This window comes from Martes martes, assembly GCF_963455335.1.
Source record: "Martes martes genome assembly, chromosome: 12".
NCBI classification, from domain to species: Eukaryota; Metazoa; Chordata; class Mammalia; order Carnivora; family Mustelidae; genus Martes; species Martes martes.
Window position 1 is genome coordinate 82350475 of NC_137900.1, and position 12091 is coordinate 82362565.

The following is a 12091-nucleotide window of genomic DNA, read 5'->3' on the forward strand; positions in this document are numbered from 1 at the left end:
GAAAGATATCCAAGATAGTGTTAAGGAAAAATGTAAGGTGCAGAACAGGACGTGCCTGCGTTTATGTAAAAAGGGGATTTATACAAACACACGCACACACATACACACACACTTGCTTGTATATACATAAAATTCCTCTGCATAAATAATTAATAATATCAGTTAGATCTGGGGAACTAGGAGACAAGGGTGGATGAAAGTCTTTTTAGTGTATTCCTTTGATGTTTTTTGAATTTCGAGCCATGTACTTATCCAAAAACTTGAAATAAAAGCGCAGTTAAATCAGGTCATCTATTCAAGCCATGTAAAAAGAAGAAAGGCTAAACAGCATAGGACAATAAGGTCGGCAGGCCTATGTACAAAATCCACCTCTCATAGTAGTTATGTGACACCAAGCAAGTTACTGATCTTCCCTGAATGTCAGCATCCTTTTCTGTAAGATGAGGATAATCTTCACTGTACAGGGCTGTCCTGACAATTAAAATAAGATGATGAATGTATCAATGCCCAGGACAGTGCCTGACACAGAACAAGCAATTAACACAATTTGGCTCCCTGTCGCCCTAGAAGTACGTAACCGTACTTACACAGAAAATGTTTTAGGCTCTTGGTTTTTCCTTCAAATTGCGATTGCATCTTCACTCCCTTCCAGAAAAGGAGACATTTTCACTGCCTTTCCACCCCCACACTACAGAAAAAAGAAAACCGTCTTAAGGAACAAGGGGGCTTTTCAATTCTTGAAAAAGCTCAGAAGCACAATACAATCCCTCTTCAAGAAAAGCCCATTTAAGTTCATCTGCTGAAACTCAAGGAGAGGTCCTTTCTCCCTCCAGAAGTTTCCACTGGTACAAACTTCAGAAGAGAAAAGATGGAACAATTCCCAGGCCGAGGGCTAATCTACTAGAGAAAGCCAAAAACGGGGCACTGAAAAATTGCGCGTACTCATGTCTTTTCACGAAAGCCAAGTTCTGTTTTCCACTCTCAGGCAGAGGCGCCCAGGTCAAGACTTTAGAAGGGAACAGACGTTTTTCTGACAGTTTACAAGCAAGCACACAAGGAATCCAGAAGAGTCACCGCACAGAAAACTGACAGTCCTAACTCTGGGCCGCCAAGGGAAGCTCGGTAAGACAATGATGACAATTGTCAAGCACTGACTGTGTGCTGGGGCTCTTCGTCTGTCATCTCATTCTAATCCACAGCAACAACTCTGTGACAGAGGGATGATCACTTCCCCCTGAAAGCAAGTCCAGGGAGCTGAGGTGTCCTGCCTGTGGTCACACGGGTTGGTTGGTAACAGCAGTTACCGGCCATGTGCAATTCCACAGACATTCCCCCACTTCACTGCTTTTGTCTAAATTATAAATAATTAAGAAAAGGCAATGGAGATAAAGACAGTAAATCAGAATTCAGATTTTAAAATGAGAGAAGAGATTCCCTTAAAATTAATCTTGTATCTCTTTGCTTAATATTAAGGTCATCCTATTGTCTTTATGCTGCCCATAATCAACTCAAATTAAATGAAAGCAGCTCTGTCTATTCAGGCTCACTCTGAGAACAAATATTAATCAAATTTCTGCTGGGAAGGACTATGAGCAAAGACACTGGGGGTGGCGGTGAGAAGTGGGACCTCACAGTTTTATAGACGTGCTCGGTGGGGCCGTCAAATTCCTGTTGCATTCTTTCCTCCAGGAAATAGATGCGGAGCTTTAGATTAAAGTTTTCTTTCTTCAATTCAGTGATTTGCTGGAAAATAAGCACAGAAGGGTTATCGAAAGCAAGCTCTAAAGCATGGCACCTGCATTAACCCCCACAGGTCCTAAGGCCTAAGGCCTAAGGATTTAATGTCAGGATTTAAATGTTAAATCCTACAGAAAACTTCCCTCTGCCGCAGCTGTACCAACCCAGGAGTAAGTGGTTCTCACGAGCCAAATTTAAGACAAGCTGAGCACTGAAATGATACTGACAGGAAAGAATTCATGTCTCCACACTGGTAATAAGTAAGGAAAGAAAGAAAAAGAAAATGGAAGGAAAGTAAGAGGCAAATCTCTTCTTTATAAAAGAAATCCAGGAAATAAATGTACAAGGATAAAAGGAAAGGAAGACCACCATTATGCAACCACTCCAGTAATAACTGATGCAGGCAAGAATCACCAGCACTAAAAGCATCAGATAAAAGATCACTGGAGAGCATGATATTCACCCAGCTTCAAGATACTGCCCTCAAAATGGCTTATTAATTACAAAAGGAAAAACCACCATTACTATTTATTTATTTATTTTAAAATTTACTTATTTGAGAGAGACACAGAACATGAGCGTGCCTGGGGAGAGGGAGGAGGGGGAAGGAGAGACTCTCAAGCAGGCTCCCCACTGAGCACAGAGCCCAACACAGGGCTCAATCCCACAACCCTGTGATCACGACCTGAGCTGAAATCAAGAGTCGGATGCTTAACAGACTGAGCCACCTGGGTGCCCTGGTACTGGTACAATTTAGAAATCCAGTAGACACCACCTCAGTCAAGGGACTATATTAAATATCACCGGTAGTGGGACATACTGACATGCCGTGCCTCCTGAAATAAATCACTGAAAGCAGCAACTTCATTTAAAATGTTCCTGCCCCCAACTTTGAGCCTGCACCGATGAAGGAGTCCCCAGAAGAAGCCAAATATAAGGACATTAGCAAAATAGCAGGCCTGAACTCTTCAAAAATATTTTTTTTAAAGATCTATTTGACAAAGAGAGAGAGCGGGAGAGGGAACACAAGCAGGGGAGTGGAAGAGGCAGAACCAAGTTTCCCGGTAAGCAGGGAGCCCGATGCGGGGCTCGATCCCAGGACCCCGGCTGGGATCAAGACCTGAGCCAAAGCCAGACACTTAACAGCTGAGCCATCCAGGAGCCCCTTCAAAAATCTTAACAATCTTAAGGCAAAATGGTTGGAGAACTCTTTTTTTTTTTTTTAAGATTTTATCTATTTATTTGACAGAGAGAGATCACAAGTATGCAGAGAGGCAGGCAGAGAGAGAGAGAAGAGGAAGCAGGCTCCCTGCTGAGCAGAGAGCCCGACACGGGACTCGATCCCTGGACTCCGAGACCACAGCCCGAGCCGAAGGCAAAGGCCCAACCCACGGAGCCACCCAGGCGCCTCTGGGGAACTCTTTTTAATAAACAGAAATAATGGAGGCATGATTACTAAGTGCAATGAAAACATAAAATAAATCTTGAATTTAAAAAAAAAAAAAAAAAAAAAGCTCCATGAGGCTAAGTGGGGGAATCCGAGCAACAACTTTGTATTAGGTAATAGTATTATGATTTTGCAGGAGAATGTCCTAAGTAAGAAATACATGCTATGACTTAAGGATGCTGTCATGATGTCTTCACTTAACTCTAACAAGTAAGAAGGAATAGAAAAAGAGAAGAAAGCAAATGAACAAAATATTAATTGATGGACCTAGACATAGTATATACGGTTGGTTGTTGGGCGATTTTGCAACTTTTCCATAGGTACACTTTGCTTGTTCATGGATATGCCCACAGATATCATGGGTCGTAAAACAAAGCTTACAAATTTAAATAACTGAAATCAAACCATGTTCTCTGACCATAATAAACTTGAGCTAGAAATCAATAACAAAGAAAATGGAAAATCCCCAAATACTTAGAAGTTAAATAACACATTTCTAAATAATCCATGGGTCAGAGAGGAAGTCTTACAGGAAATCAGAAGATATTTTGAATTAAATCAAAATGCAAATATATCAAAATTTGTAGAATGCAGTTAAAGTGGTGATTGGGGAAAATTTATATGATTAAATGTGTTAGAAAATAAGAAAGGTTTCAAATCAACAATCTAAGCTTCTACCTTAAGAAGCTATAATAAGAGCAAAAAAGCCCCAAGCAAGCAAAATGACAGATATACTAAACATAAGAGCAGAAAATAATAAAATGGAAAGCAGAAAGATAACAGAAAAAAGCCTTCTTAAAAAGATGGTTCTTTCAAATGATCAATGAAATTGACAGACCTCTGGCAAGACTGGCGAAGAAAAAAAGAGAAGATATAAGTTACCAATATCAAAGAACAAAAGAGAGGTTATCACTACAGTTCCCACAGCAGAGGGATAGTAAGAGAAAAATGCATACAACTCTATGCACATAAATTGGACAACTTGGATGGAATAACACAATTCTGTGAAAAGCACGAATTATCAAAATTCACCAAAGAAGCAACAGATAGCCAGAATAGTCTTGTATCTATCTTAAAAATTGAATTTGTAGGGGCGCCTGGGTGGCTCAGTGGGTTAAAGCCTCTGCCTTCGGCTCGGGTCATGATCCCAGGGTCCTGGGATCGAGCCCCGCATCGGGCTCTCTGCTCAGCGGGGAGCCTGCTTCCTCCTCTCTCTCTCTGCCTGCCTCTCTGCCAACTTGTGATCTCTGTCTGTCAAATAAATAAATAAAATTTAAAAAAAAATTGAATTTGTAATTAAAACCCTTCCAGGAAAGACAATTCTAAAACAAGATGATTTCAGTAGCAATTTCTACCAAATATTTAAAGAAGAAATCATACCATTTCTACACAATCTCTTCCAGAAAACGGAAGGTAAGGGAACTTTCCCACTTCATTTTATGAGGGCAACATTACCCCAATACCAATACCAGACAAAAACATTACAATAGTCTATAGAAAACTATAGATTAAGTCACTCATGAATATAGATGGAAAACCCTCAACTAAATTTTAGCAAATTGAAAAAGCAGATTAGTACATCATGAGTGGGATTTATCCCAGGAATATACGGCTAATTCAACATTCAAAAGGCAATCCATGTAATCCACCAGACTAAAAAACTAAGAAGAAAAAATATATAATCATATCAACAGATGCAGAAAAAGCATCTGACAAAACCCGACAAGCCACTCAAGATAAATACTCAGCAAACTAGGAATTAAAGGAAACTTCTTTAATCTGCTAAAGAGCATCTACAAAAAAACCCATACATTTACAAACAACATATTTAATTAAAGATGAAAAGCAATGCTACTTCCCTAACCCTGGGAACAAGGAAAGGATATCCACTCTCACAACTCCTACTCAGCATTGCATTTGAAGTCCTAGACAGTGTAATAAGGCGAGGGAAAAGGAATAAAAGGCATCCAGTTTGGAAAGGAAGAAATAAACCCCATCCTTATCTGATGGCAATATGATTATCTACGTAGAAAATCGCAAGGAATCTACAAAAAAGAGCCCAGAATTCCTGAGTGTAGCAAAGTCAATATGCAAATACCAAGCATATTTCAATAAACTAGAAACAAACAACTGGAAACTGAAACTTTTTTAAACACCATTTTAGAATACCTCCAAAAAATGTAAATTTATAAATATAAATCTGATAAAACATTACGTATGCTTAAAACCACAAAATGTTGAAGAAATCAAGAACCTAAATAAGTGAAGAGATTTACCAAATTCATGGATTGGAAGACAATATAATAAAGATGTCAATTCTCTCCAAACTGATCTATAGATTTAACATAATCCCAATCAAAATGCCCACAGGATTTCTGGTAGGTAGAAACAAGCTGATTATAAAATTTATATGGAACAGTAAAAGAGCTAGATGGGTGAAAACAACTTTGAAAAAGAATCCAATCAAGCAGACTACATAAATAGACCCATACAATTACAGCTAATTGATTTTTGACAAAGCTGCTGTTAACCTTAAAAATGAAACTGCCAGTTCTTCCACCAGCAAAAGACGGGTTTATTCAGGAATAGCAGAGAACTGCCATCCAGGACAAGCAAGCTGTGGCAAAACCAGAGGCCAGTCCAGAGAACAGAGGCAAGAAATGCTGTTTTACACCGGAAAGGGATAAGTCGGGAAGGGCTGAAAAGTCCACTGGGGTAAACTGGGAGCTGGAAGTATGGTGGCTTCTCCCTGGGTGACAGTCTCTCATTGGCTGGGCTGTTGCGGGGCATAAGAAACCTTCCTTCCTTCTGCTGGGGTAATAAGTACCTGGGAGCAAGGAGCGTCTCCTCCTGCCGGCTCGGAGACTGACAAGTGACAGGGCTGAAAGCTCCCTCTGCTGGCCTCTAACTCCATTCTAAACGAGGTTTTCCTTTTATTAATTTTCACAGTACAAATACAATTCAACGGAGAAAGGCTAGTCTTTTCATTTTCAACAAATGCCATGGGAACACTGGACATCTATCGACAAAATAATAAATCTGATCTGATGATCAGACATCTATTTGCAAAAAAAAAATGAGCCTCAACCTATCACACCTTAAATAAGAGTTAACTCAAATTAGATCATAGATCTAAATGTAAAATATAAAATTATCTAACTTTTAGAAGGATGGGAGAAATCCTTGGGACCCAGAGCAAGGCAGAGATCTTATCTATCACCCCAAAGCCATGATCCACTTTAAAAAATTTTTTGATCAATAAATTGGGCTTTGTCAGAATCTAACATTTGCTCTGAAAAACAGTGTTAAGAAAACGATTAGACAAGCTACCTACTGGGAGAAAATATATGCAAATCACAAATCCAACATAGGAACTGTATCTAGAATACATAAATAACTCCCAAAATGTAATTATAAGAAAACCATGTAATTAAAAAGAAAAAAAAAATAGGCCAAAATTTTTCAAAGGAACTTCACAGAAGAAGACATACAGATGACAAATAATCACAAGAAAAGATTTTCAACATCTTCAGTCATTAGGAAAACAGAAATTAAAACTACCATGAGTTTTCGTACCTGTTAAAAATGGCTAAGGGGTGCCTGGGTGGCTCAGTGGGTTAAAGCCTCTGCCTTCAGCTCAGGTCATGATCTCAAGGTCCTGGGATCGAGTCCCGCATCAGGCTCTCTGCTTGGCAGGGAGCCTGCTTCCTCTCTCTGCCTGCCTCTCTGCCTACTTGTGATCTCTGTCTGTCAAATAAATAAATAACATCTTTAAAAAAATGGCTAAAAAAATTTTTTTTAATTGAGAACACCAAATGCTGCTGAAGATACGGAGCAAATGGGATCCTCACACTCTGCTGATGGGAACACAAAAATGGCACAACCACTCTGCATAAGAGTTCGGCAGTTCCTTATACCTCCCCCCCACCAAAAAACAAAAAAATCTACACTTAACCACATGACTCAGCAATTCCAGTCCTAGGTACTTACCCTAGAGGAATGAAAACCTACATTCACCCAAAAACCTGTACACAAATGTTTATGACAGCTTTAATAAGAGCCACCAAAACCTGGAAAGAACCCAATGTTCTTCAAAGGGTGAATATATAAAGTGTGTATCTGTATGACGGACTAATACTCAGTAACTATGATACAAACAACAACATGAATGAATTTCAAAGACCTTACGGTAAGGGAATGAAGTCAGCCTCAAAAGATTATGTTACTGTATGATGCCATTTATAAGACATCTGGAAAAAGCAAAATTATAGGGACTGAGACCAGAGCATTAGTTGCCAGAGGTTTGGGGTAAAGAGAGAGCTTGATCATAAAGAGACAGCGCAAGGGAATTTTTTGGCATTATGGACTGTTCTGTATTCTAATTGTGGTGATGGTTATATTAGCCTAGAACTGTACAGATATATACCCAAAAAGACACATATTTATATGTTTTATACATATATATGTGTATTTTGATTATGACAGCTTACAAGGTAGTACACACTTGTCACAACTCATCCAACACTTAAAACTGGTGAATTTTGCTCGTTTTAATTATATTTCAATAAAGTTGATTTTAAAAGAACTAAAATGAAATACAGTAAAATAGTAATAGCTGTACTCGAATATTAATACATCTCCGGGGGGGGAGGGGTCCAGCATTTTAAAAAAATAATTGGTAAGAGCATATAATACTTTTCAATAAATATATTTTTCGGACAGGGCGCCTGGGTGGCTCAGTGGGTTAAGCTGCTGCCTTTGGCTCGGGTCGTGATCCCAGGGTCCTGGGATCGAGTCCCACATCGGGCTCTCTGCTTCGGCGGGGTGCCTGCTTCCCCCCTCTCTCTCTGCCTGCCTCTCTGCTTACTTGTGCTCTCTGTCAAATAAATAAAATCTTAGAAATCTATCTATATATACACACACATATATATACATATGTATGTGTATATATGTATATATATAGATAGATTTCTATATATATATACACACACATATATATGTATATATACACATATATACACATACATATGTATATATATGTGTATATATATAGATAGATTTCTAAGATTTTATTATATATATGTATATACGTGTGTGTGTATATATATATATACATACACACACACACACACACACATATTTCTGACTGGATAAAAGAAAACACTAAGCAGACTTTGCATCAAACTGTCTGTCCTTGGCCCTCTTGTTAACACTTACGTTTTCTGTTTTGTCGCTAACGAGAACAGCATAAGAAACAATTGGTAAGTTCATTAAAGCCTCCCTTTAAATGTTTTAAAGAAAGAGCACATAAAACATTCAAACAAAAAAGTCTACCCCACCAGATGCTTCCTATAAAGAGAAGCCTTATTCTATTACACAGCTAGCAATAAAATATTTATGGAGGTTGCTTAGAATACCTGCATTGTACACATTGCTACAATTCTTAACAACACTTGAAAGAATATTTGTCCTATTTATAGGTAAAGGAGTTTTAAACAAAACAAGAGAAAGGTAAATCAGCCTTGACAAGGTTAATACAAACCCCAGATAGGCCCAAGTGAACACAATCAACTAGAGGCACCATCTTTCCCACAACAACGCCAGCCCTGTTCTCCACTTAATACCACTTCCCCCATAAGATTTTCCCTGACTAGCCCCATTATGCTGACTGGGGACCCTTCTACTTGTTTCCACATACCCTCTGCTTTCTTTACAATAGCAGTTATCACACTGCATTGCACCAGCTGGTAACCTGCTTTTCTAACCAAGCCATCTCCGGGAGATTGGGAGCCACACTCACCTTGTACATTCTAGTCTGAAACTTAAGAGACAGTTACTAAATACCCAATGGCTGCCTGGCTGGCTGGCTGGATACATTTAGGAATTTCTTGGGGCATCTGGGTGGCTGTCAGTTGAGGGTCTGACTCAGTTTCAGCTCCAGTCATGATCTCAGCGTGGTGGGATGGAGCCCCGTGTCGGGCTTCACGCTCTTGGGGAGTCTGCTTGAGATTGTCGCTCCTTCTCCCCCTGCCCATCCCCCACTTACTTGCGCACACAGGTGAGCACGCACGCACGCTCTCTCTACATATACACAAGAAAAAGAATTTCTTGAAGACAATATGATACAAGAAGAGTCCCACAGGCTTCAGATTCAGATCTGGTTCCCATTACGCCATTGATTTTTGACCATCGCTCTTAGAATTAAACTCCCTGCCCTGGGCACCGAGACTTGTGTGATCTGACCACCCGCCTCCTCTCCAGCCTCATTATCACCCTGTCCCTCACGCACCATGTTCTCACTTCACTGGCCTTCTTTCTGGTCCTCAAATGCGCCAAACCCGTCTGCCGCCTGGCTCTCCGGGCAGCACTTGGCAGCCACTTCGGTCCCGTACTCTCATCTCAGTTCAGAGGCCCACCCTAACCACCCCATCAAAAGTGGCCCCCATCTCTACAACCTCCACCTCGTCACTCTTGAACACAGAACTCTTAATTTTCTTGCTAGAACTCTTCACAATCTGTACTCATTTATTTACACATCTCTTATTCATTATCACTCTGAGTATAGGACTATATTCCACTTCTGGAGGACAGGGACATCAGTTATCTGTTCACGGCTGTTTCCCTTGAGGTGTTAGCACAGTATCTGGAACACAGTGGCTGTTGCATCAACATTTGTTAAAGGAGTGAATAAACAGATGAGTGAATACAATCCAGACCACCCTGTTAGGTGTACGACCGTAGTCAAGTTCATTTGTCTGTGTGCCTCCGTTCCTTTTTATAGATTACAGGAATACCTATCTCAGAGACTGATTATAGGATTAAAAGAAACTAATTAGAATTTTTGGTATTGTACCTAGCATGACATAAGGACTTAAAATATATTAATAATCTTCTCATTTGTATTTTTCCCTTTAAGAGAATCAAATTCAATAAGAAGTCGGAAAAAAAAAAACAAGCTGGAAAAACTGAAAACAGCTTACTATATAGTAGGAACAAACACCCCCAAAATAAAACCCACCAAATATGACTTAGAAACTTAATGCTGAAACATAAGCTAATACATGAGCTGTACTTTGCCACATCCCAACCCTTGGAACCCCAGGACTGTGGAACTGCAGTCATCTGAAATGGGAAACCTCCCAACATGATGATGGGTGGTGCTTTCCAAAGCTGGAAAGAGGCCCCAGCTCAGCAGCAGAACAGACTCTGAAGGAGCTGCTGTCACTCTGGCTTCCTCCCACTCCCGGTCAAAAGCTTGCCTGGCCTAGAGCTCTGTCAGGAAGGGAAGAAAAACAAAAACCAACAACACAAAAAAGAATCAGGGCAATTCCACCCAAGCCCACCTCTACTGAAATCTGAGCAAGGTACCTAACTCTGGTGATCAGTTTTAGTGGCCTGCAAGAGCCTGGGCCCTCAAATCTGAAGCCCACCCCACCAGATCATCTTTGGACTCAAGACAGCAAGGGCAAAGAGCAAGGGCCCTGGGGTCACCAGAAGAAGACTGACCTGCCAGTGCTACCACTTGTGAGCCATGTGACCTTGGGAAAATTATTTAACATCTTTGAGCCACTGTTGGCTCATCCGTAATAAGGATAAAAATCAGTTACCTCACGGGAGTGTCGTGACAGCGGTATGAGTTACAGCACCTGGCAGGCAGAAAACGGAGGACAGCTTTCACAGGAACCCGTGTCTCACTCAAGCCCTCGATAAACAGATCTTTGGGCCATCATCAGTTTTTCTATGCTCTTTGAAAGTCCAAAAACTATTAGACCACTCACCTAGACTCTTACAAAAGCCATGACCTCTTGCTGCCCAAAGTTCACCTCTGCTCAAAAATACAACATGTGAGATCATTCTGCCAGTAGCAGCTAAGCAAGGTTCGTAAAATGAGGAGGACACTTTGGAATCGGTTTCTGATTCCAATTCTCTCCCTCGTGTCCTCAAATCACGAAAACCGTTACTAGGCAAACATCTGTTTATTCACAAACAATACTGTAGCCATAACAGAATTTAAAAACTGAGCCCCAAACAACACTTAGAATAGAACTACATTACAAAATCAATCTTTTTATGTTCTTTTCAGCCTGCTGGTCTGTCGTACATATTTTTTATGTTGTTGCAGAATTATTCATCATTATCAGGTGAGATAACTGCCCTAGGTTCCAATGCACTGGCTCACAGCCAACTACTTAGCCATTCCTCTACTGAGAGATTATGGTTTCAGTGGGTCTCCTGGAAAGCAGACAGGCTTTACAATCAAAAAGACCAGTTTTAACTTTGCCTCTTTTAGTTTCTCAACACACCAGGCTCACAGGCAAGTCATGTGAGCTCTCCAACCTCATCTGTGAAACACCTTCCTCAGGAACTTGTTGCAAGACAAAGAGATAACAAACGTAAAATACAATCCCCTTGTTTCCAGTCTTTCACAATGGTAACAATGTGGCAACAACAGCTTCACACACAGAGCTTTTTCCTTCCACTGGGTTGTTTCCTAGGACAAATTTCCCCAAAACAGATTACCGGGCTCAAGAGTAATACTATTTTTATGACTATCAAAATCTCTTTCCAAATGGCCTTCAAAAAGATTGTAAAAATTTACACTGCCCAGCCCGCCATCTGGCCGGGTGCTGGAGGGCACGGGCAGGACGTGCAGAGGTGTGAGAACATACAGCATTCAATCTGGTAAGCAGGAGGCCAAGGACGAGCCGTAAGCATGGGTGAACCCTGCACTTAACACTGACCAGACAGCCCACCAGCCACAAGTCAGACTTGGGTCCCACAGCCCTTGGTGCTGGCAAGTCCCATCTGGAACACAGCCAGCACCAAGGACAGCGGCCACAACACCCACTTGGCCAGCTACAGACCATCCTGAACCACGTCCACTGACCCGCCTCCCACACAGTTCTT

The 12091-nt window shown here is 40.7% G+C and overlaps 1 protein-coding gene across 1 annotated transcript in view; it reads right to left on the reverse strand.

Annotated features, from left to right (window-relative positions):
* Positions 1-12091, reverse strand: part of CDK5RAP2 (CDK5 regulatory subunit associated protein 2) — a 170196-nt gene that overhangs the window by 138568 nt on the left and 19537 nt on the right. The window contains exon 4 of the mRNA XM_080819542.1: positions 1633-1743. Coding sequence (XP_080675668.1) covers positions 1633-1743 — 111 coding nt within the window. The remainder of the gene's footprint in view (positions 1-1632; positions 1744-12091) is intronic.